We start from the raw sequence: 23598 nt of genomic DNA on the forward strand, positions 1-23598 counted from the left end.
AGCCTGGGTTGCTCAGTGAATATCCCTCAGAAGCCCAAGTGCTTTCTGGAGGCATTCAGCAATTTCATGTCATTCAGGGCATCATCATCTTGAAAAGGGGGCTTTTGTTTATCAATATGCTGAATGAAGTCTTTATGCTTCTCTTCTATTGGAGAACTGGATACATAGGTTTCCTTTGAGGTAGAGATTTTATATGTAGCAGATAGACTCCCCCCCCCACCTCCATTGTTCTATGGAGAATTAAGTGTCTTGATATTTGAAATGTGAAACCCCCTGCTGGAGAGTAGGTCCAGTTATTGTTGGTTTGGGTGAGAAAATTGGATGCACTGGCTCTCCCTGCTTAAGATTTAGAATTTTCTCATAGTAGGAGGGCCAGGACTTAGCTACCAAGGTGAAGGGAGCTCAGGAAAGCTAAATGTAGCCTTCCTTCTCTCCTTACTTCCACCTTGCATTCCTTACTTCCACCTTGCATTCCTCTCCTCCATAGAAACCCTAGCTACCCGCCCCCGCCCCGGCCAAGGTTCTTTCTCTCCCAAGAGATCTGATTGGAGTTAGGAGTAGTGTTTTTAAGGAATAGGGTTGCTTATGGTTTTTTACTGGTCTCTTCTCATTTCAGAAAAGAAGGCCTGGCCGCCTGCTGTGATCGAATACTAAATGTTAAAAAGGAAGGACCTGGTGCATCCTGTTCTCCCATCCACTCCAACAACAATCAGACCCATTATTTAGCAGTGATTATATCATTGACTTAAGTCTTTGAATACTCTTTTATGATAGAGGCACAGAGAGCTGGGGTATTGGAAAACGAGAACTGGTGGGCGTATAGTAGGCCTCGTATAGAATCTTAGAGATGAGGCCTGGCGTGACGTCCTGAAAGGTCTGGAACGCACAGCCGGCGCCCAGGTATCTATCCACCCCGCCACCTATAATGGAGCAGTGGCGGCTACTCTTCCTTTGCAGTGCCCTGTGGGGCAGGCGGGCGGGCTGGCGTGCAGCTTGCAGGGGAGCTGTCCAGCAGGGGCCCGGGCCCGGGGGCGGGCTACACTCTAGGGGTGGACCCCTCCTCCAAGAGAGGGCAGCCCAGCCAATGGGCTCCCCGGGCCGGGCTATTGCCTAGCCCACGGGGCCGTCACGTGTCTGGCGTCTGGCTCTGCTGAGCTCGGTGCTGGTCTCCTTGCTGGTGCTGGGGAAGCAGGTTCGGGGATTGGCATCTGCAGGCGCGGAGCCGGAGCCCCGGCCTGCCGGGAATGGATGCGCTCGGGCTCTTCCGGCGCTACCGCCTCGCGCCGTGGCTCGGGGGGCCAGCAGGCAGCAGACAGAGGCTGGCCGAGCCCGGGGCGCAGGGTGCCTCCTCCAGGGCAACCGCTCCTGCAACTCCTTCTTCTTCTCCGTAGCGGCAGCGGCGGCAGCAGCAGCAGCAGCAGCAGCAGCAGCAGCAGGCGTCGTCCTTGAAGCCGCCAGTTGCAGCCATCCCGGGCCGCCGCCGCGGATGTGGCCCCTCGGCGCCCCCGGGCCTCTGCACAAAGAAGCCTTCGCAGTTGCAGGATATCGAAGAGCCGGAGGTTCCCACGGCTGTCCAGCCCTCGCCCCGGCTACAGCATGGAGAAGCCACCCGTCCCCGGGCTGGAGGGGGGCCCCAGCGCCCGGGCGCAGCTCGCTGTGGTCTGCTTGGGTGAGTCCCGCTCGGGTGGGGCGTGGGGGGTGTGTGTAAAAGAGGAGGACCCGCAGCTCTGGGATAGGGTGTGTGTGTGTGTGTGTGTGTGTAGATTCTGTGAAAAGACTTGAATCTCTTCCCTTCCCCCTTTTCCCCCACCCCACCCCGATTCTCTCAGCACACCTGCCTGGTGGCTCCTCCTTTCCTGGCCCCCGGAAGTTGGAGACTAGCCTGAGGTTGCCCCCCACCTACTACCCACCCCCCCCGTATCCCATTTGCTTTGGGATCCTAGATTACTGAGATCTAGAGTGCAGATCTTTCTTAGGTAGTGGTGGGGGGTGGGGGAAAGGGGGAGAGGATGAGCAAACCTAAAGCCCTCCAGCTGCCTTCAGCGTAGCCTGGGCTGCTACTGCTCTGACAGAGCAGCAACTGGGCCTGAGTTTAAAAAAAAAAGGGTAAAAAATCATTACATTCCCCGTTAATTGGAACTGACTCCCTCATCCAGGTAGCAACGCCACCTGAACTGAGCCTTAGTTTCATCTCAAAAGGTCGTAGCAGTGGGCCTGGGTCTGCCCTGACCCCCATCTTCCACCCCGTCGGCCTTTCCGGATGATAGGTCACAGACAAGACTTTTAAGGTTTAAGGGAACCAATGTTGGAGACTTTACCATGACCTAAAGACTTGTCTGGGGTCTATAGCATCTCCCAGAGTCTCATTAAACAACCATCATCATCACTCCAGACCTAAAACTCGGTAGAGTAGCTTCCAGTTGCTAAAACCTGAGGCTTCATGGCTCTCAGACCCAGCATTCATTAGGAAGCAGGGAAGAGGGGCTCACAGAAAGCCGGTTGTGTATATGGGGTGGGGGAGGGGCAGCAGCTACTGAGGGATTGTTGCATGGGACAGGGCTGTAAGAAAGTACTTGGAGTATTGAAGCAGGAATTGTGAGGTTTCCAAAATCAACTATGTGTGGGTTTTGTTTCAGCCTCCATCATCAGTCCTTTCCTTAATTTCCCGAAATTTGAGCTTCTGGTTATCTCTCAGATAAAGTAAAATTGTTCCTGGGGAAGGGAGGTCTCTTGCAGGTTGGCCTAGTTAGAACTGGCCCCATTTTGTGCCACCTGCTATTTAAATAGGGTCTCTGATTTAAGTGGGTTGCCCTGCAGAGAGCTGGACTTCTGAGATTTCACATGATGAACAGAATGAAGAGTATTTCAAACTGTTAAGTTTTTGTACTAAAATGACCTTAAATGACCTGTTCTCCATTTGTCTCCAGGAACATTTGGTGAAGAAGCCTGTGCTAAGGGATCTGACTGTCAGAGTGTGTAGGGGTGGTGATGGGTCCTGCAGTGGGATGGGAGGAGGGTTCTCAGATGGAGACAAGAAGGGAATCAGAGAGCTCTTTCCAGGGATCTTTTTGCTAGGATTCTTTTTTTTTTTTTCATGACCAGCTCATTTCCCCCTCCCCAAATAACTGTTTAGATTTTGAAAACTCAAGTATATGCTAAATTCTTTAAAAAGCATACTTCTAACTACAAAAATTTAAAAACCCCAAAGCCTCTCCCTTCATCTTCTCCTTTCCCTACTGTCTTTATCTTCCCCGGGTGGTGGGAAAAATCTTCACCAAATTCCCTGTAGGCAAATTGAATTCCCATTTTAGAAACTGCCTAAAGCTGTCAAGTTCAGACTTGGGGAGCTGACTCATCTTACCTAAGAGGAGTAGAGCTCTCTGGGCAATTGAAAGAGCCCTCTTGTGGTGTGTGTGGTACCTGGCATTGCTGACATCACTGGCTCTGATCAGACCCCTTGGGGGTACTGCCCGGCCTACATCTTGCTCCTGCTGCTTGTTGCTTGGGTCTGGAAGCTGTTTGCTGCAACACTCCTCAGTTCCTTCTGTAGCTTCTGATTGGGATTTTTTTCTTTGCTTTCTTAAACGCAGGGCAGGAAGGAATGATAGAGAGTTACCTTTTAGCCTTTCTGCTTAGGCTCATATTGAAGTGATTTTTTTTAGCCTTCCACAGCACTCTAAGATTGGGGAGATACCTGAGTTTCTGTTTCAGAACTCTGGGCATATGTCTTCTTCATTCATTTAACCAATCTTTATTAAGGACCCACTGTGTGTTAGTGCTCCCTACAGGGAGTACAGGGATTGAAAAATAAATACCTATTGGCTCCTGAGGCCCCCCTACCACTCTTCTTTCCTTTCTACTCTTGGTCTTTTAATCTTCTGTCCCTCCCTTTGGTTTCATCACTCTTGCTTCTCTTTGTGACCCTGGTTTTGTTTCTGTAAACTGAGATAACATTAGATTGCAAGCAACTCAGGAGGAGGGTTGAAGCCCCAGGTGTAGTAGGAGGACCCTGAACTTGGGGAGAGCCTTTCTTTGGAGGAGGGGGAGAGTAGAGACTAGAGCTGAGGTCAGAATTCCTGGGAGCTCTACTAGATGGTGGCTATTGAATTACACAGCCAGTGACACTCACAAGGATGGGATCCCAGTTCTTCTTTTCCTCCCCTTTCTTCTTTTTTCCAGGGAGTTCCTATTTCATACAGTGAGCCTATAAATACAGAAACAGGCTGGATGGTTCAGCTTGGGTCCTGGCAGGATTATCAGCGCATGAGTGGGGACAAGGAGAGCCCAAGAATGCTCTTTGGGACCTAGATGGAGAAGGTCCCTTTCCAGTATATATCCACAATATGGGCAGGGAAAGAGATGTGGTTTGGAGCCACTGGGTTGGGAGGTTGATTTTTCCCCTTCAGTGATTGGAAAAACACACAAATCTGCCTTAGCTTTCTTTGAGGTTGGGTTTGTACAGAAAGGTTATTTTGGCTATTTAATGGGAGGGGTTTTTTTTCCCCACAGTGAGAGTCTGGCCTAGTATGGGCTGTGTGCAGGTTCATAGGTTGACCAGATAGCCCTTTCTACCATGGTTGTATTCTCCCCATGACTGCCTACACCCTGTTTGGCAATGTTTGAGGTGATCAGAAAAATTTCAATTGTACATGGACTTTTTTTAGTCCCTTCACATTAGTGGGAGTACTCTAATTGATTAATAAATGATTCTGGGTAACCTACCAAGAGCCTGACAAGGACCACCAGAAAGATAGGATTGTAGAAAAGGCAAATGAACTTCATTAATGGTACTCAAGTGGGTGGTTCCATATTGATACTTAGGAATTCTGGGAGTGATAATTTTTGGCGGGGGTGGGGGGGGCAGTGAATGGGAATATCACATAGCAACAGGGACACTTCAAGCCTGGAATTGATGTTGGTGAACACAGGGTCACGATATAACTAGCTTATCTTAGAAGTAAAATACCACTCAGTCAGACTGGAAAGTTTTCTTTTATATGTAAATTTAGTTATTTCACTCTGGCATATTATTTCTGAATTTATAATTTTCTTTTGTATCATAATTCAGTAAACATCCACTTTGTGCCCGGTGTATACAAGAAACTGAGTTGAGTAGGAGTTTGATAGATAATGAGGAAGAATGACAGAATCCTTGCTCTCAAGGAATTTATAATTGCAACCATAGGAAATGTAGTGTGGTTTTTTGGAGGGATGGGATGGGGAGTCAGGCAGTCAGTTATATGGTTGATCAGATCTCTGAACCTAGGGAACTAAGAAGGCTTAAGGTCTAGGAAGCTTAAGGTCTAGAAGCTAAGTGTTTTGGGTTCAGCTTTAGAAACCAGTAGAGATAAAGAAAAGAAAAGAAAAAAAGTAAAAAAGAAAAAGAAAGGCAGGTAAAAGTCCTGGAATCAAGGGCAAGGTCTCCTGGATCAGTTCCAAAGAGGACGTGAGCTCCCTGGAAAGTTGGGAGAGAAGCAGGGAAGCTCAGCTAAGCTCTAGGGCTGGACCCCTTGTAGCACTTAGTAAGTATTTGTTAACTCATCCCTAGCATTGTGCTGCCCACTGAGACAAGATGGGGCTTGCCTCCTAGAAATTCCCAGTCTGGTAGGGGTTAGACAGCTAACTATAATACAAAGTAGAATGCTGTAAGTACTTAGAAAAGGAAGGAAGAGCTGGGGCATGGGCTGGGAGGGGCTTAGAGGAGGGTGAGATCAATTCTAATTCTCAATCTTGCATTGCCTTATGCTTTTCTCTAATTGTTTTACAGGTTTGAGACTTGCCTCCCCAGGCAGACTGTGAACATTTTCCTGGGTGTTTTCCATACTACCAAAGCCACCTAACTGGGTGGGATGTATGTGTGTGGGGAGGGGACACGAACAGCGGAGAAAGCTAGCTGCCTGCAACTAGTCACTTAGGGGCTTAGGAAGGGGAAAGAGGTTCTGTTGGGATAGGCTAGGGGAGACACAGGGAACCAGTTGTGTTATAGAGGAAAGGAGCCTTGCTGTTGCTTCAGGGAGTTGGGGGAAGGGTGTTGGATTGTGTTGGGACGCTTTCCAGGGTCAGCTGATTTTTTTCACATAGTAAATGATTGCAGCACTCAGTAACTGGTTCTAATCCCCACTAATTGATTGACCTATGTAATAGAAAGTCCTTGAAAGAAAAACTTCGGAAAGCAGAGTCCCCTTTATGGCACTAGGAAAATTAGCAGGTGTTTCGATTTGGGGGTGTGTGGATGAGAGTGAAGATGAAGGAGGGAGAAGTCTTCACTAACTGTGCTGGATAGTAGAAAAAACCTTGGACTTTCTTTGTCGGGAAACTTAGGAAACCTGGGTCTAAAGGGGCAGGTTTTGTAAAAAGCCTTGGGTCAGACCGCTTTTCTGTCTGGGCCTCAGTGTTCTTGTTGAGTTGTGTCCGACTCTTCGTGTCCCCATTTGGAGTTTCTTGGCAAAGATACTGAAGTGGTTTGTCATTTCCTTCTCCGGCTCATTTTACAGAGGAGGAAACTGAGACAAACAGGGTTAAAAGTGACTTGCCCAGGATCACATAGCTAGTAATTGTCTGAGGCTGGATTTGAACCTGTCTTTCTGACTCCAGGCCTGGCACTCTATCCACTGGGCTACCTAGCTTTAATATCCTTAGTAACCTATAAAATGAAAATAATAATACATACACAGGGACACTAAGAGATAGTTTGACATAGTGGAGAGAGAGCTGGCAGTGGAGTCAGGAAGACCTGAGATTACATCATACTTCTGGCAAACGTTGGTCTGTGTGAACCTAGTCAAACCACTCAACCTCTCAATGTCCCAGGCTACTATCTAAAGCTATAAATGGCAGAGCAGGTGCCCATTTGTATAGAGGAAGCTCCTCATTGGGGGTTCCCTATACTGTTGAAATCAGAGGTCTGTTCAGGGGTGTGTGTGTGTGTGTGTGTCCAGGTGAGGAACTTCCTCTCTCAATGCAGATGGACACGTGCTCTGCCATTTATAGCTGTATAAATATACATACACACACATACAAATAAATTTATACATACACAACTTCCTATTCACAGGGACACTGTGAGGACAAAAGAAGATAAGATACTGTAGTAGTTTTTTTATATATGATATATTGTGTATATATTACATATGTATATATGATACATATTGCATGTGTATACATGCTATATTATGTGTATATAGGATATATAGTGTATGTGTGTATATTCTATATTGTGTATATATGCTCTATTGTATGTATGTGTATATATATGTACAGTGTGCACATGCTGTTATGCATATATGTATATATTATATGTATATGTGTATGTATGTGCATATATGTGCTCACATGCTAATGTGGGGGATTTTAAAAAGCCGAGCATGTGGTCCTAGTTAGACCGTGGCTTACATGATTATTCCTGCTGTATGTGGCCTTTGGGGAATGAGATAAGGTTGGTAACATCCTATTTTTGTGTCTCTTGCAGTTAATCTCTTCTTAACTGGGAGGCTCAGCAGTGCAGTTCCTTCCGTAGGTAAGATTCTTCTATGGTTTCCTCCAGGGGATTGAGCTTCCTACTTCCTCTGCTGCTGATGGTTGCTCTTTTATCCCCCATTAGGTGACTTCCAGAGTCTGAGTGGAACAGATTCTGACTCTGAATATATTTTACTCCCTCTCCCTGTTTGGCACAGATAATACTGAGAAATGACTTTTTCTTTTTAAACTTTTAACTGGAAGCTCTGTGTCTGTAACCCTTAAGCCAGCTCTAGAAAGTGAGGCTTCTTTGGGGCAAGGGACCATGTCTGAAATGTAGTCTGCACAGTCAGATGTATATTTGATAATTACCTGACCCAAGTTAGAATCAGCCAATCAAGTGGCAGTTAATTGTTGAGTATGTCTTGTGTGCTCAGCACTGGGTAAGATGTTGTACAGGGAGGTCTGGCAAAGGGGGAGGTGGAAAAGCAGAAGTTGGTATAGGTTGTTTTTCTCCCCTCTCTCCCCCCTCCACTTGCTGATTTTTACCAAATTCTGATTCTGTCCATGTTTATTTAAGGAGTCCCTCATGGAACAGAACTTTTTAGGGGCCCATAATTTGACTAAGAGACCTATCAGCATGAACTACTTTCTTTGGAAGAAGCTCAGAAAAGTTTCTCAGAAATTGTGGGTTTCAGAACAGGTCAGGGGCCCATTAATTATGTGTGAGCTTTTCCACCTTCTGTTTTTGAACTGCAGGCATGTTAGTATTTGTATTCTGTGCTCTTAGGCTGAGTCTGGGGCTTGCTTATTTCAAACTGATTTGGAAGAAGTTGGCAAATCTTTATTTCAAAAGCGTTTCAACCAAAGGATATTCTACATCTCATTTTAAGGCAGCATAGGACCCTAGCCATAATTCTCCTTTTTTATTTTTTCCCTAATTCTCTTTAGTATCTGACTCAAATTGTCTTATTTTGATCATATTTTTTTTGTCCCTTGTGAAAGTGAAGGATAATGTACATCAAGTCCCTCTTGTCCTAACGCTAGATCAGGAATTCTTAACTTTTTTGGGTCATGAACCTCTTTGATAGTCTGGTGAAGCCTAGGAACTCTTCAGAATAATATTTTTTAAATAATTGAAGGAAATGCTAAATTTCAGTTAGAGGTTAATGCAAATGAGCATGTGATTTTTTTTCTCCATCCATGGACCCCCTGAAATCTATCCACAAACACTAAGGTAAGAGCCCTTGTCCTTGAGGCTGTTTCTCTTTTCCAATTTTAGTGCCCATGACTTTGTGGTTTCTCTGTGTTTTGTATCTTATAATTGTGTCATCTCTTCATAATATTTTCATGGGGCTTTTTGGACAGTTTGGCCACTGTCTCCTGAGAGCATCTTTTTTGCTAAATTATTTTAAGAAGTTTTTTTGTTTGTTTTTAAATCAACAGTGACTTATCCCCTGTACATATTAATATCCCATTTGACAAACCCTTTGGCTCCTTTTGGAGTAAGCCTGGACTCTCTCCATCAGCTAGTCTGTGGGTAAGGTCCTAAGCCAATGTCTGCAGAGGCAAATATTCTGCTTTACCCTTGCTCCAGGAGCACAGGGCATGTTGGAGAGTTGGAGAGACATCCAGGGCTCTAGTGTTTGTCTGCCAGTGTGTCCTTGTGATGGAGGTGCATTGAACTTAGAAATATCAGGAAATTGTGAGCCACAAATAGGGCTCTTGGTCAGAAAGGTATGAACATACTTGTGTGTCTGCTGGCCTGGAGCACCTTTTGTGGGCTTCTAAGCCCTTCTCTTCATGCAGAATCCTGTGAGTGATGGTCAGGTTTTGGAGGCATATGAGCAAGCCCCTTTCTTTACCTGGAGAAGATGTATGCATCTGGAAGATCTCCAAGCAAAGGCAAAGTCCTTGGAGAAGGTGTTAGGTTTCCTTACTTGCATGCTGCTGCCTCACTCAAGGCTTAGAACTGAAGGCAGAGGACTCAAGTATTGATCCCCCTTTTTGAAAATCTTTTCAGCCAATAGTACATGATCAATACTTGCATTTAGGTATTTTTAGAGACAGGAAATTGTTGTTTTGTTTTGGTGTTTCCTTGGCCCAGGAAGGAGGGAAAAGGAGTGACTTTGAGTGTTGAACTCTGTCCTGATGGACATGCCAGGCTCAGAGGCATCTTGACCCATGTAACTTGAAGAAGTGTGGATTTTGTGTCTGGCTTGAGTAGAGCCAGTGAAATTGTCATCACCCCCACTTCGACCCCAGCCTTCCTCACCCATTGGATTTGGATTTAACCTGATGTGGACCTGAGTTTGATAGCTGGTTATATTGTTTGCAATCTGTATGACCTTGGACAAGCCATTTAACCAAATCTGAGCCTCAGTTTCCACATATGTAAAATGGGAGAGATGGACTAGATCATCTCAAAGATCCTTTCCAGCTCTTAGTCTATGATCTTGTGTGAGAGACACACATGTGCACATGCATGCCTTCTTTTACCTAAGACACTGCTAAGGGCAGAAGTGGCCATTATCCCAGGACTCTCAAATTTAAAAGACAATCAAATTTCTTTTAAAATTACAGATTGAAAACAAAATAAAACTACAGATTGCATTATAAATAGTGACTTCCTCATTAACCAGGCCAGCTTGTGATTGTTGTCATCGATCTGACCTGTTCTTCATTTTCCCTAGTAGTATTCTCTCATCTTTTACAAATTTCCTTCCAAGACTGTTCGGTACCAACAGCTCTATTTTGTATATGGGGATCTTGAGTCCAGAGAAGAGCAAAGCCTTGCACTGAGTCTGGCAGTACGGATGCCAGAATACAGGAGCCCTGAGATGCTTCCTGCCCCACCCCAACCTGTCTCTCTATTGAGGGCCTAGCATCTCAGCTTTCTGGCCAGAATAATTCCTTAGGGCATGTTATGTTGAAGAAACTTATTTAAAACCGTGTGATATGTTTATGTTTGTTCTTTGGCCAACCAAAATGAGCAGCTGGGGGACTCTTGATGTTTTGTCTTAAATGAAGTTTGGTCAGACTGATGGTCTCAAAGGATTGGTAGCTAATATATGCTTTTCATCACTAAGTCCTGGGACCACGGCTACTGAAGAAGATGAGGGAGCAGGTGGCCTCTACCTGATGCCATACATATCCTGAAGAATTTTGCTGTCCCATATGCCTTTCTTACCCTTTGAGGCAAGGTAGACAGAAAACTGAGTCTCAGAGGTTAACAGCTTTGCCCAAAGGCCATAGAGCTAGTAAGTGCCAGAAGGGAGAGCTGAACTTTGGTTTTTCTGGATCCATAACCAGTGACTTATTTTCTACATTGTGCTGCAAAGACAGTGTTGCTAGTTCTGAAGCTTGTTTCTTTTGGGCTTAGCAGGCTTTGTCTCAGTAGGAAGAAGCCTGTTCAGTAGGGGAAGAGCAAGGTTGAGGAATAGTCAGTAACATCTGAGATTTCCAGAATGCTCTCTCTTCCTCCCTCCCTTTCTTCCTTCTTCTCTTTCCCTGTCCATCTCTGTCTCTCCCTCTCTCCATCCCTGCTTCCTCTCTCTGACTCTGTCTCTTTCTCTTTGTCTCCATCTGCCTTTCTGTTTGTCTCTGTCCTGGTCTTCTCTCTGTCTCCCTCACTCTACCTCTTTCTTTTCCTTTCCCCCCTCTTACTCTCCCACTCTTTGTGTGTCTCTCTCTCTCCCTCTTTCCTCTCTTTGACTCTGTATTTTTCTGTCTTTTTGTCTGTCTCCATCTGTCTCCCTGACTCTGTCTCCCTCCCTCTTCTCCCCTTTCCCCGCTGCCTGCCTCCCACTCTGTCTCTGTCTTTCTCTTTGTCTCTGTCTCTTTGTTTCAGTCTGTCTCCCTCCCTGTACCCCTATCTGTCTTCCGCCCCCCTCCTCCCCTCTTCTCTCTGACTCTGTCTCTGTCTCTGTTTTTCTGTCTTTGTCTCCATCTGTCTCTGTCCTGGTCTCTGTCTCTTTCTGTCTCTCTCTCTCTGCCTTCCTCCCTGTCTTCCTCTCCTACTCTCTGTCTTTGTCTCCCTCTATCACTCCCCACCTCAGCCTCTGACTCTTGTCTCTTCCTCTTTTTCTCTCCCTCCATCTTTCCTTCCCCCTCTTCTTTCTTCTCAGGGAGGTTCTTCTCTTCCTGTCTCCCCTATCCTTTCTGTCCCCCTCCCAACACTTCCAAAGTGGAGATGAACTCACACCTGCAGCCTCTGTGATGGTTGAGGATCAAAATGTCCTTTTGCAGAACTAAAGTGGAAGACAGAAAGTCTAGGGCCTGGTTGCAACCCTTTAAAACCATGGTCTGAGTTTACAAAGGAGATTGTAATCTGAGGCATCTGATTTTTCTCGAAGTGTTGAGAAACTTGGCCACTGTAGATGTTCTAAAATATTCTGGCCAGATCAGCAAATATGTGAAACTTCACAACTCTTCCTTGGATCTCCTGATCATGACATGCTGATTACTTTCTTTTATAATTAGCTTTAGAAAACTTTTTCTGGGATCGTAGATGTAGAACTAAAAATGACCCTAGAGCCTAGCTAGGCCTTTCCGCTCATTTTATAGATGAGGGAAAAAATTAAGAACATTTTTTGTTTTGGGCATGTCTCCTCCTGGATCTTTTTCCTGAATATAGTTTTGGGCTTTTAGTATGGCTGAAACCATGTAATCCACCATTCTTCATGTATGATTTCTATTAGCTGGTTCTTAGCAGCTCTAATTGCTGTCATCTTTCATATTTGTACATGTTTAGCTTTCTAAGGCGCTTTTACATGCATTATTATAGGCAAGTAGATTGTGTAGTGATGGACTTGGAATCAGGTAGACCTGAGTTGAACTCCTTCCTTAGTCACTTACTAGCTTCATGACCCTTACTAGCAAGCCACTTAACCTCTTGCCATCAGTTTCCTTATCTGTAAAATGGGCATAATAGTATCTGCCTTATAGGGTTGTTATGAGGATCAAATGAGATAACATGTGGAAAGCACTTTGCAGACATTAAAATACTATATAAATGTTAGCTATTTCACTTGAGCTTAACAACACCCTCTTGAAATAGGTAGGACATGTTATGGTGTCCCCATTTTATGGATAAGAGAACTGAGTTCAAGAGACTTACTAGCTATGTGATCCTGAGCCTCAGTTTCCTCTCCTGAATAATGAGGGAGTTAGACCACATGACCTCTAAGGTCCCTTCCAGGGCATAGTATGTAGTCAGCACTTAAAAAATGCTTATTGATCAATGATCACATGGTAAAGTGGTTTTCTCAAGGTAAGTCAGTGTTAGAGCCAACACTACTAATATGTTACATATGTGTAGCACTTTGAAGTTCTCAAGTACTTGTATGAACTTATCTCATTAGAATATCACAACAACTGTGTGAGGTAGGCAGAGATTGAGGAAATTGAGGTTCAGAGAGGTTAAGGGGATTTAGGAAAGTTACACAGCTAGCAAATAATGGTAGAGTCAGGAACAAAGTCTTCTTACTGTGCCTTACTAGCTTTGATGTTTAGAAAGAAGGATTCAAATGGATTCAGTCTAGTTCCATATATAATGTTCAATACATCGGTATATTTAGTGATAGCCAGGTGGCACAGTAGATAGAGCATTAGCCTTGGAGTCAGGAAAGCCTGAGTTCAAGTCTAGCCTCAAATGCTTACTAGTTATCTGACCCTGGACAAGTCACTTAATCCGTCTGTCTCAGTTTCCTCATCTGTAAAATGGGGATAATAATGGCACCTACCTCCCAGAGTTGTCATGAGGATCAAATGAGATAATATTTCGAAAGAGCTTTGCAAACCTTAAAACGCTATATAAATGTTAGCTATTATTATTTTGCAGATTTGTAGTCCTTGTATATGATTCTCAAGGGGACAGAGCTGGTGTCTTCTCTCTTCCTTAGTGTGTATGGTAGATATGTGGCTACAATCAGTTTAGCCTATCATTGATCTGTTGTCTCTGGCCTCTGCTTCCCACGGATGAGTTGAGTCAGCTGTATCTTGCCTTTCTCTAAGTTAAAGTCAAGTCTGGTGTTGGGCACATGGGAGGAGGTAGGAAGAGGCAGGAAAGGGAAGTAATCAAATGTTGGTACCAGCGGTCAAGGCTCCTTGGTTCCTCGCTCTGAGTTCTGACCCTCTTGGATCTTGACTGTCTCATCTGGTGTTATTTGCAAAGCAAACCTTGCCTTTGGTGGGAAGGAAGTATGGCCATGTTAAGTATCCCTGCCTCCTTACAGGCAGCTTCAGTGTGGGTGCTCCTGGGCCTGGACCCTGTGTACCTGGAGGGCAGTAGTCGTGGGCTTTCTGTCTTGCTCATGGTCTTTTTTTGCTTTTGGCTTGAAGCTATGGCCCATTTTGTATGAGTCTGGGATTTGGTGGAAGTGGCCTAGGCATCCCTGACTCCATCTCTGAGCCAGCCCTGCTCATTTGGTTTCGCTGTTTTGCCTCCATCAGCTGCCTGCAGTGGGAAGCTGGAGCAGCACACAGAGCGGCGTGGAGTCATTTACAGTCCATCCTGGCCCCTCAACTATCCTCCAGGCACCAACTGCAGCTGGTACATTCAGGGTGACCATGGGGACATGATCACCATCAGGTACGGATGGGCTCTGGGGCTGCAGAAGAAAGGCTGGGGGCAGGATCAACTCAGTCAGTCAAGCATTTATTAACTGCTTACTGTGTTCCAAGCACTGGACTGGCACTGGTGGTACAAAGACAAAAGCAAGACAGCTCCTACCCTCAGGGAACTTCTATTCTCTTCCTGAGTCTTGGGAAGAGAGAGCCTTTTTCTGGGTCAATTTAAGCTGCCTCGGAAAGTGTAGAACCTGGAAGAGACTAGGGCCGTGCCCTGTGTGTTCTTACATTTATATGTTTGCATGGACAATCATATGGTTATAGGCGTTAAGCTGGAAAGGATCTTAGAAATTATCTGGTCTAACCTCCTCATTTTGATACCCACTGAAGCTAAGTCATTTACCAAGAGTCACACAGGTAGTAAGTAGAAGAGTTGGGATTGGAAGCCAGGTCTTTTGCCTCTAAATCTGGTGTGCCCTGCACCATGCCATCCTAACTTGAGGGGCCTCAAGTATCTGTGCATGAGTCTCTACTTAGAGATGTTAGAAATGAGGGTTTAATTCAATTGACAGGAAACATTCTTGTCTAAGGACTTCCTGCATTTCAAAGGCCCTAGGACTCGAATGATAACCATTGAGTGGTAACCTTGGTGCCACTTCTAGGTCTTTGCTAAGGGTTCCCCAGGCTGGGTAAGAGACCCTTTCTAAGCAGGACTGACCCCACCCTCTCCCTGACCCCCACCCTTACAACACACACTCGGAGAAGTCTCGCCCTTGGAGCCTGGTTTGAGATGTTTCCCCAGCTCTTTCCTGGCTAATACTCGTGGGTTATTGGATCTTTTCTGCATTTAGGAAGACAGAGGCATGGAAAGCATGTGGGACTTTATTTGGAATCCTGCCTCATTCTTGTGTTCTTTCAGGGGCATAGTAAGTAAGGGAAAAGCTGAGGTTTAGGGGGCCTCCTGGGGTACCTATGGGAGCCCTCTGAGCCTCTCTCAAAAGTTGGTGAGTGGGGGATGGAAGAAGGCTGCACCTTCTTCTTTCAGTGTCTTCTTTCTTTGTCTATGACAAGGTCCTTAGCCCCATTTTGGGGGTCAGGAAGCAATGTTGGTAAGGATCAAGCTTGGGATTCTGTATGGACTTCATTTTACCCATCTATAAAGTGGGCAACATCCCAAAGGGAGTAGAAAGAGTGTGTTGAGAGGGGTGGGAGCAGGGTGAGTCCAGTGGGACCTGAGTCTGAGGACTTTTGTATGTGCCTTTTGGGATGCAGGGATGGGCTGGGGGGCTGTTCTGATGTTGGGTGAAGCTTGGGTGCCCAGGGATGGAAATTCTCAAGCAGCTAAGGGGTGGCTGGCATCTGCATACATCCTGGGCTGCTGAAGTTGGGTGCAACCTCTGCCCAGGGCTGCCAGCAAACATAGCCACCTTCCTGGTGGGGTGTGTACCAGGCAGTGACTCATTCTGCCAGGCGCCATCTGCCAGCTCAGCTGCTGCCTATGGCGGGAAACACAAGCTGCCTCACAATTCCAAGGAAACCCTCTGATAGTGGAGTGCTTTTAAATGCAATAAAAAAGGTCAGTGTTATCATGGGCAAGAGTGGAAAGGGAGTTGGCCGGTACCCCCATATGTTTGCTAAAAATCAGCCTTTGGACCTAAAGCCCAGGAGCTGGTCATCACAGTCCTAGGTTCCTGCAATAGCCTCAGGCAGTCACTGTGCCCTGGCATTTCTTATATCTCCTGACTGATGGCTGTGATAAGTCATGAAGTGGGCAGAAGATAAGTGAATCCCGTTGAATATTTTGCATGCACAGAGCTAAGGAGAATCTGGCTGGATGGCTAAGGTTCTGACTGCTAGAGGGTTCTGTTTGTTTGGGTTTGTCGATTGTTTGGATATTGGCAAAGGCAGTTCTGCCCTCAAAGGGGAGGAAGTCTCTACTTCACAAAGTGAAACACGTATTGGGGTATGGGGTTTGGATAAAATTGAGTGCAGAGTGCTAAAGACACAGAGTAGGTGAATAGATCAGGGAGAGGAGGTGTGTGTAATGAAGAAGTCAGGGAGGAGTCAGGCTGCCAAGGACCCTGGAATCCATCTGGCTACTCTGAGGCCTGGAAGGTATCAGTCAACTTCAGGGATGTTCCCTAAGAGATAGTCCTGACCTCTGCTTACCAGGGCTTAGAGTTATGTGGTTTGGGACACTCACACTAGGGACTGTCGCCTGGTAGTCCTGACAATGGAGCCCTCCCTGATTTCTCTCTATACACTTTGGAGACTATAGGACTAGCCACAGGAAAATATCCTGCGAGTGCCAAGTATTTGTTGCAAGGCCAAGCTAATTGATACAGATGTATTTGGACATAAGTTAACTTGTATCATGCCTCCAAATGACTCATCACTCCCAGATAGAAACGCCAGGCATCAGAGGCACAGAGCACAGACCCCAGAGCGTACGACTGATGTCGATGTTGGCTCCTGAGGATGAGCTTATCCCAGAGGGCCTAGGCTGTCTTCCATTTGGAGTCTGCAAGCATGTGTTTGTACACCAGGATGGTGGGCTGTGATTGGTACAGTAAGGAAACTTTCAATGGTTAGGGTAGACTTGAGGGAGAATAGGAAGAGGCATGTTGACTCTCAGGAGTGGCTTGAACTTTGTCTGGCTACCTCATGGTTGGCCCTGCACACAGTGGGTCCCCTTGTCTCATCATCCGGCTGATCCTGTCACCTACTTAGCCCCATTTTTTAGGAAGGAGGGAAGGAAATAAGCATTTATTAAGCTTCCATTACGCACTGTGTGAAGTGCTTTATAGATATTATCATCTCATTTGATCCTCGCAACAACCCTGGGAAGTAGGTGATGTGATCCATATTTTATAGTTGAAGAAACTGAGGCAGACAGAGGTTAAGAGACTTGCCCAGAGTCATACAGCTCTCAAGGGTCTAAGACCAGACTTCTGGACACCAGGCCCAGGGCTCTATCCACTTGGTTGGGGTTGGAAGGGACTTTAATGGTTATCTGGTCTATTTTTTGGATAAGGAAATGGCAGCCCATAGAGGTTGAGCAGATTCACACAAGTAGGAGGAGAAGATCTGGGATTTAAAGCCAGGTCCTTTGTCTCCCAGTACTGTGCTTTTCCCACTGTAGCACACATAGACACAAATGGAGGCACACACATGCTCATGTGTAGGTGTCTGCTATCCCTCCCACCCTTCCTTCCTCCCTGCCAGGTGAGAGGGCAGCCAGCTGGCCTGGCGTTTCCAGCATGGGACAGGTGTCTGGCTGTCTTCTTTCCTGGCTCCAAGGATGTGCAAGGCAGTGCTTTCCAGCTGTTGGCGGCTGTCGTGTTCCTCTAGGGGTCTGATTGGAAGATGTGGGCCAGGGCCAAGATATAAACATGGCATGGGTTGGAGTAAGAAGACTAAACTGAGGGAACATGGGGTGTCTGAGATGAGATGAAATTCGTGCAAAGCCTCACACCGGGTGGGAAGGAGACCTTTGGACAAGTATGCTGGGTCCGTTGGGTATTTAGAAGTTGCCAGCGAGTTTTGACCCACCTCCAGCTACATCATGTTTTGCTAATGTGCTTTAAAAAAAAAACCAAAAAACTACAACTGGAATCCTTGCCTCTAAATGACACCTATAGAAAGAGGAAGAACTGTGAGCCTAGAGGGGTAGGCAGCTGCACTCAAAAAGACCCTCAAGGAAAGATCAGATTGGTCTGGGAGTGACAGATCCAGCAATAAAGATTTTTCTATTCAAATTTTCTAACACAACTCTAAATCATCCATATTTTTTTTCTTTGCTTGGTCTACTCTGAAGAGCTCAGATCTTCCCTGTTCTGATGGACCTCGAAGGGCACTTTGTCTCTGTGGGGTCACACATTTAACAACCCGTACTTCTCCCCCCCCACCCCTATACTCACCCCCCATTAGATAGGGATGGCTTGGGAAGGCTTCCTACGGGGAGGGAATTTTAAGTAGAGTTTGTCAGGGGGGGAAGGAGAGAGGACCATAGGATCATGGCTGTAGAGCTGCAATGAACCTCAGGAGCCAACAAGGGAAGGATGACAGAGAGGGTCAGCATTGAAGGGCCATCATCTAGAAGAGGGATGTGAGGTATCTCATTTGGTCCCCAGAGGGCAGAACTGAGAGCTGTGGGTGGAAGCTGCAAAGAAACCAGTTTGGTTTTGGTCAGGAAAAAATTCCCCACAGTAAGTTATCCCAAAGTGAATGGGCTACTTTGGGAAATACTTTGGGCTCCTCCTTCACTAAAGCAAAGATTGGAAAGCCTCGTTGGACTGCCTTGTAGAAAGGATTCCTCTTCTGGTTTGGGTTGGACTAGGTGGTAGGTGAGTCCTCTTTAACTATGTGATTCTGGAACTCAGAAGCAGGAGACACACAACACGTACATACCTCCATGGGTCTGTGGGTGTCTCTGCCTGGGAGGGATAAAGTTCTGTTTTTCTCCTTAGCATCCTTTTAGCTCCCAGAACTCTAGGTTACTTTAATTTGGGGGCACTAGATTCTTTATTGGTGGGTGGGGGACCTTGGGCATAGATTTCAAGTTGGGACTCGTGGTGGAGAGGTAAAAAGGAAATCTGAGTTCTAGGCTGTACGTTTCAGCTCAGACGTTGACTTCTCTCAACCCTCAAAGTTCAAGTCCTTATCTCTGACCCAATGTCCCACTCTCCTTTCCCATGATATGAGTCCCCATATTTGACCCCATGGTCCCTGCCTGTGGTTTGCCAGGCCTTCTTCACCTCTCTCTCTACTCCCCTTCTCTAGTTTCAGAAACTTTGATGTAGAAGAGTCCCATCAATGCACTACGGATTGGCTCATGCTGGGACCATCATCTCGCCGGGAAGATTACCGAATTTGTGGTTCGGCCATCCCCCCTGCCTTCATCTCAGCCCGAGACCACGTTTGGATCTTTTTTCACTCAGATGCTTCCAGCTCAGGCCAGGCCCAGGGCTTTCGCCTGTCCTACATCAGAGGTAGCGATGGGCTTCCCCAAAGAGAAGAGCATGGCGTGTTCAGGGTATTTTGTCCATGACTAGAGATGGGTGGGAAAAAAGAATTGGTTGAGGTATCCCCTTCCCAATCCTAACCATTCTCACTTGGCCCCCATCAAGCTCAGCTTTACAGTTCCTCACCTTCCCCACCATGCCCATCCTAAAATACTGTCTCTGATGGGAAAACTGTGTTTGCCTTTTCTCAGGTCTTCCCAGGTTAGGGACAGGTCCCCAACACCCCAAAATCTCTTTAATAACAGTCCCTCAAGAGAAAGTCCCTCTAGCAATATCACCAGTTCACATGGTGGTGTTTCAATTAATCTGATACCCACTGCTTCAGCTAATCCTCAGAACAGTTCAGTGAGGTAGGTAGTATGATTTTTGTCTTCATTTTACAGATGAGGAAAATGAGTTTCTGAGAAGCAAAATGACGTATCCAAAGTAAACATAGCTAGTAAGTGGCAGAACCCCAACTGATGTTTCCCTCCTTCCTTCCTCTAGGAAAGCTGGGCCAGGCAGCTTGCCAACCAGATGAATTTCTCTGTGGCAATGGCAAATGCCTACCAGGCCCTTGGCACTGCAATGCCATGGATGAATGTGGGGATGGGTCAGATGAAAAGAATTGCTCAAATTCACCCACAGAGATCCCACCTAGCCTGTGCCCACCTGGCACATTCCCTTGCAGCGGTGCCCGTTCCACCCGGTGCCTGCCCACTGAGCGGCGCTGTGATGGTACTCAGGACTGTGGTGACAATTCAGATGAAGCCTACTGCCCTGACCTTTCATGTGGTAGGCGACTGGGCAACTTCTATGGGTCATTTGCCTCACCTGACCTCTTTGGGGCTGACCGTGGCTCTGATGATCTCCAGTGCACATGGCTCGTGGACACACAGGATGCCCGGCGTGTCCTCTTGCAGCTGGAACTGCAGCTGGGCTATGATGACTATGTGCAGGTCTATGATGGCCTGGGGGAGCGTGCGGACCGCCTGCTGCAGACCCTCTCTTACCGCAGCAACCACCGCCTGGTCAGTGTTGAGGCCTCTGAGGGCCAGCTGACGGTGACTTACCATGCTAGAGCCCATAGCGTTGGCCATGGCTTCAATGCCACCTACCAGGTCAAAGGCTACTGCTTGCCTTGGGAGCAGCCCTGCGGCAGTGATGAGGGCTGCTTCTCCGAGATGCAGCGTTGTGATGGCTGGTGGCACTGCCCGGGAGGGAAGGATGAGGAGGGCTGTCCGGCCTGCCAACAGGATGAGTACCCATGTGAAGGGGGCAGTGGGCTGTGCTATGCACCTCCTGACCGCTGCAACAACCAGAAGAATTGTCCTGATGGCTCTGATGAGAAGAATTGCTTTTCCTGCCAGCCAGGGACCTTCCACTGTGGCACCAATCTGTGTGTCTTTGAGACGTGGCGCTGCGATGGCCAGGAAGATTGCCAAGATGGCAGTGATGAGCGGGACTGCTTGGCAGCAGTGCCCCGAAAGGTCATCACCGCTGCCCTCATTGGCAGCCTGGTCTGTGGGCTCCTTCTAGTCATTGCCCTTGGCTGCGCCTTTAAGCTCTACTCTCTGCGCACACAGGAGTACAGGTGAGCACCTGGAGGGAGGCCCGGCCCCTTGCCCTTCCACTGGAAGTTTCCTTCAGAGGGCAAGGCTCTAGGTCAGGGATTCTGAACCTGGAGTTCCCATGTTACCGAGGAGCAATCGGTAGGTTTCAGGGAGTACATGCATTTGAATGGGAACACAATTACATCTTCATTTTCACTAACTGATATTCAGCGTTTCATTCAATAAAAAAAAACCATTATTCTAAGAAGGGGTCCATATGCTAAGAAGGCAGTCCATCAGACCACCAAAGGGGTCCCTGATGCAAAAAAATAAAATAAAATAAATTAAGAAGCTCTGCTGTCATCTGATTGCTACTGAATTATCTTTGGTTTCTTCTGGCTTTCAACTCCATGAAGTACGATCACATCTGCATCCTATTCACCTCTGCCTGTGTACATCACAGCTAAGCAGGGATGATTGTCAGCATTTTATGAGTGAGGAAATTGGAGTCTGGAAGAGGGGAAGAAAGCAAGCTACTGCCAAAGCTGGCCTTTTGACTGACCAGCAGGTGTTGTGATCCGATTGGTGGGATGTCACCTAGAGAACTCCCAAGTTTGGTTCTGGGTTTTTCCGTCCTTCCTCCCTATCCCTTCATATGCCAGATCTCATTGGGAAACCCTATTTGATCTCTTCACATATTGGTTTTCCCTCCTTCTTGATAGGTTTGCATTACTAGCATCTCTTCCCATAGTCATTTGGAGATTTTGAGGCAGTCTCTGATTAGTCTGTATTTGGTGTTACTTCTGGAAGGTCCTGTAGGAAGAAAGATGTGTGTATGTAATAGGAAGGAGGGGAGGAGTGGTGTCAGCGTACTACACGGCTGAACCAAACCACTGACTAAACACTAAGGCTGATGGGTGCCACGTAGGTCTAAATGAGACTGGAGCCCAGAGATAGGACAGAGTTCATTGCCCAGGTATTTTCTGCAGTGATCTTCTTGTGGCCTTCCTATTCCCTTTTGAAAGTTTAGGCTGGGAACTGTGAAATGAATATCTGGGATGGTCCTAGGGGATGGAGAGGGTCCCATATCCCACATGGCCCAAGGGGTAGGCCCTGCTCATATATCTGGGACATAGAAGAAAAGATGCCTATGACAAAGATTCTGTTAATCCTAGGGCGTTTGAGACCCAAATGACTCGTCTAGAGGCTGAATTTGTTCGGCGAGAGGCCCCTCCATCCTATGGCCAACTCATTGCCCAGGGCCTCATCCCACCTGTGGAGGACTTTCCTGTCTATAATGCATCCCAGGTAAAGTGGATGTCTGGGTCTTACTTTTGGATTCACTTACCTGATCCATAGGGGCCAGTGCTGATAATGGTTATGGTTGTGTGTGTGTGTGTGTGTGTGTGTGTGTGTGTGTAGGTGTTATAGAATTTTCCAAAGACAGTTAATTTCAGACTAATTTAATTAAAAAAAATAAACACAGGCTTTATGGCCCTATTAGGGATGGTAGTAGCACTAATTCAAAATACCATTGGGTGCTAGAAAATGATTGGAGGGGGCAAGTGTGTCTTTAGCCCGTTGGCCCAGAGCAAAAATGGGAAGACATTTAGTCCATTCCCAAGCCCTGCACCCTATCTGTGACATTGTGGAGTCAAGCTGGCTTTGGGTCTCAGAGTAAAATGCTGGCTAGACTCAACAGAGATGGCAGAGGCGTGGACTACCTGGTGATGTCTTTGGGGCCACCCTGAAGTTCTCAGATCTTTGAGGAAGTTGGGGATGTAGCCTAATACCAGAGTGTACAGAGAGAAGCAGCCGTGGATGCCAAGGTGGAGGGAGGAAGGCACGGAGAGGGCTCGTTCCTCGATAATGGTGTTGGGCTTGCGTTACAGGCATCGGTACTGCAGAACATCAGGACAGCCATGAGACGCCAGATGCGGCGCCACACTTCTCGCCGGAGCGCCTCCCGCCGCCGCCTGGGTCGCATCTGGAACAGACTGTTCCACCGACCTCGGGCACGAGGGCAGATCCCGCTGCTGACTCCATCACGTGCCTCACAGACTGTGCTGGGGGATGGGATCATTCGCCGGGCCGGGGGCACCTCCTCAAGCCCCCCTGCATCCTCTACGGGGCCTCCCCCCGTCCCTCCAGAGACTGTAGGTCAGGTTGTGAGGGAGGGGCCACCAGATACTTCCACCTGTGCCCTGGTAACTGAAACAGAACCTGTGGGGTCCCCCGCCCCAGGCACTGCAGCTCCTACTCGTGCGGCACATGGCCTAGAGCCCAGGCACTTGAACAAGGAGCTCAGAGCCGCTGGCCAGGCTGAGCCAAGAAAGGCCTTCAGGGACCCCTTGTCAGAAAGCATTGTTGAGAGGCTCCAAACCCAGGGTGATCCCCATGGCACCAGTCCTCCCCCGCTGAGCGAGGGACCAGGTCGGCTGCCTCTCAGGAAGCGGGAACCAGTCTCCTCAGGCAGCTCCCTGTGTCCACCCCAGACATGCCAAGAGGAGCCACTCGGTGTCCATGGGCCAACTTCACCCCACTCCTTGCTTTCTGATGCCAGTGACGATGAGTCCCTCCTGGTGTGCTGATGTGGACCCTGCTCCAGTGCAATGGCAGGAATTGTCTCAAAGTCTGACAGGTTGACCTCATGCTACTTGCAGTGACTGTTTCCGGGGAGAGGTGATTGGACTAAACATGGGTGGATGGGGCCCCTGGTGGGCATATCAGCTGTCACCACCCAGTCTGGGAGAATTCTCCTGCCCTTCACCACCTCTCCCAATCCCCCTTGTCCATGTTTTACAATCAGGGAATACAAGATGATTTTTACCCTTGTTATGGTTTTCTTGCTTTCTTTTTTGTCAAGGATTACTCATTAGAAGCCTGGGTGTGGTGAAAGGGTCACACAGGGCTTTCCCTGCTAGGATGAGAGTCAGTGGGGAGAGCTTAGTGCTGGATCAGGTGCTCAGGTGCCTGAGTGGCCTTTCCCAGTGTGGGCACGATGATGGATGCTGGGT

The 23598-nt window shown here is 47.3% G+C and overlaps 1 protein-coding gene across 1 annotated transcript; it reads left to right on the forward strand.

Annotated features, from left to right (window-relative positions):
- The first annotated feature begins 1000 nt into the window (after window positions 1-1000).
- LRP3 (LDL receptor related protein 3) lies at window positions 1001-23415 on the forward strand. Its single transcript, XM_020985032.2, is given in 9 exon segments — window positions 1001-1433; window positions 1435-1475; window positions 1478-1669; window positions 7469-7516; window positions 13909-14047; window positions 18808-19016; window positions 19536-20622; window positions 21757-21889; window positions 22474-23415. Coding segments are annotated over 9 exon segments (2733 nt in total). The 5' UTR covers window positions 1001-1248; the 3' UTR covers window positions 23173-23415.
- The last annotated feature ends 183 nt before the right edge of the window (window positions 23416-23598 follow it).

The sequence above is a fragment of the Phascolarctos cinereus genome, unplaced genomic scaffold (genome assembly GCF_003287225.1).
Source record: "Phascolarctos cinereus isolate Bilbo 61053 unplaced genomic scaffold, phaCin_HiC Scaffold_2;HRSCAF=192, whole genome shotgun sequence".
Classification (NCBI taxonomy): domain Eukaryota; kingdom Metazoa; phylum Chordata; class Mammalia; order Diprotodontia; family Phascolarctidae; genus Phascolarctos; species Phascolarctos cinereus.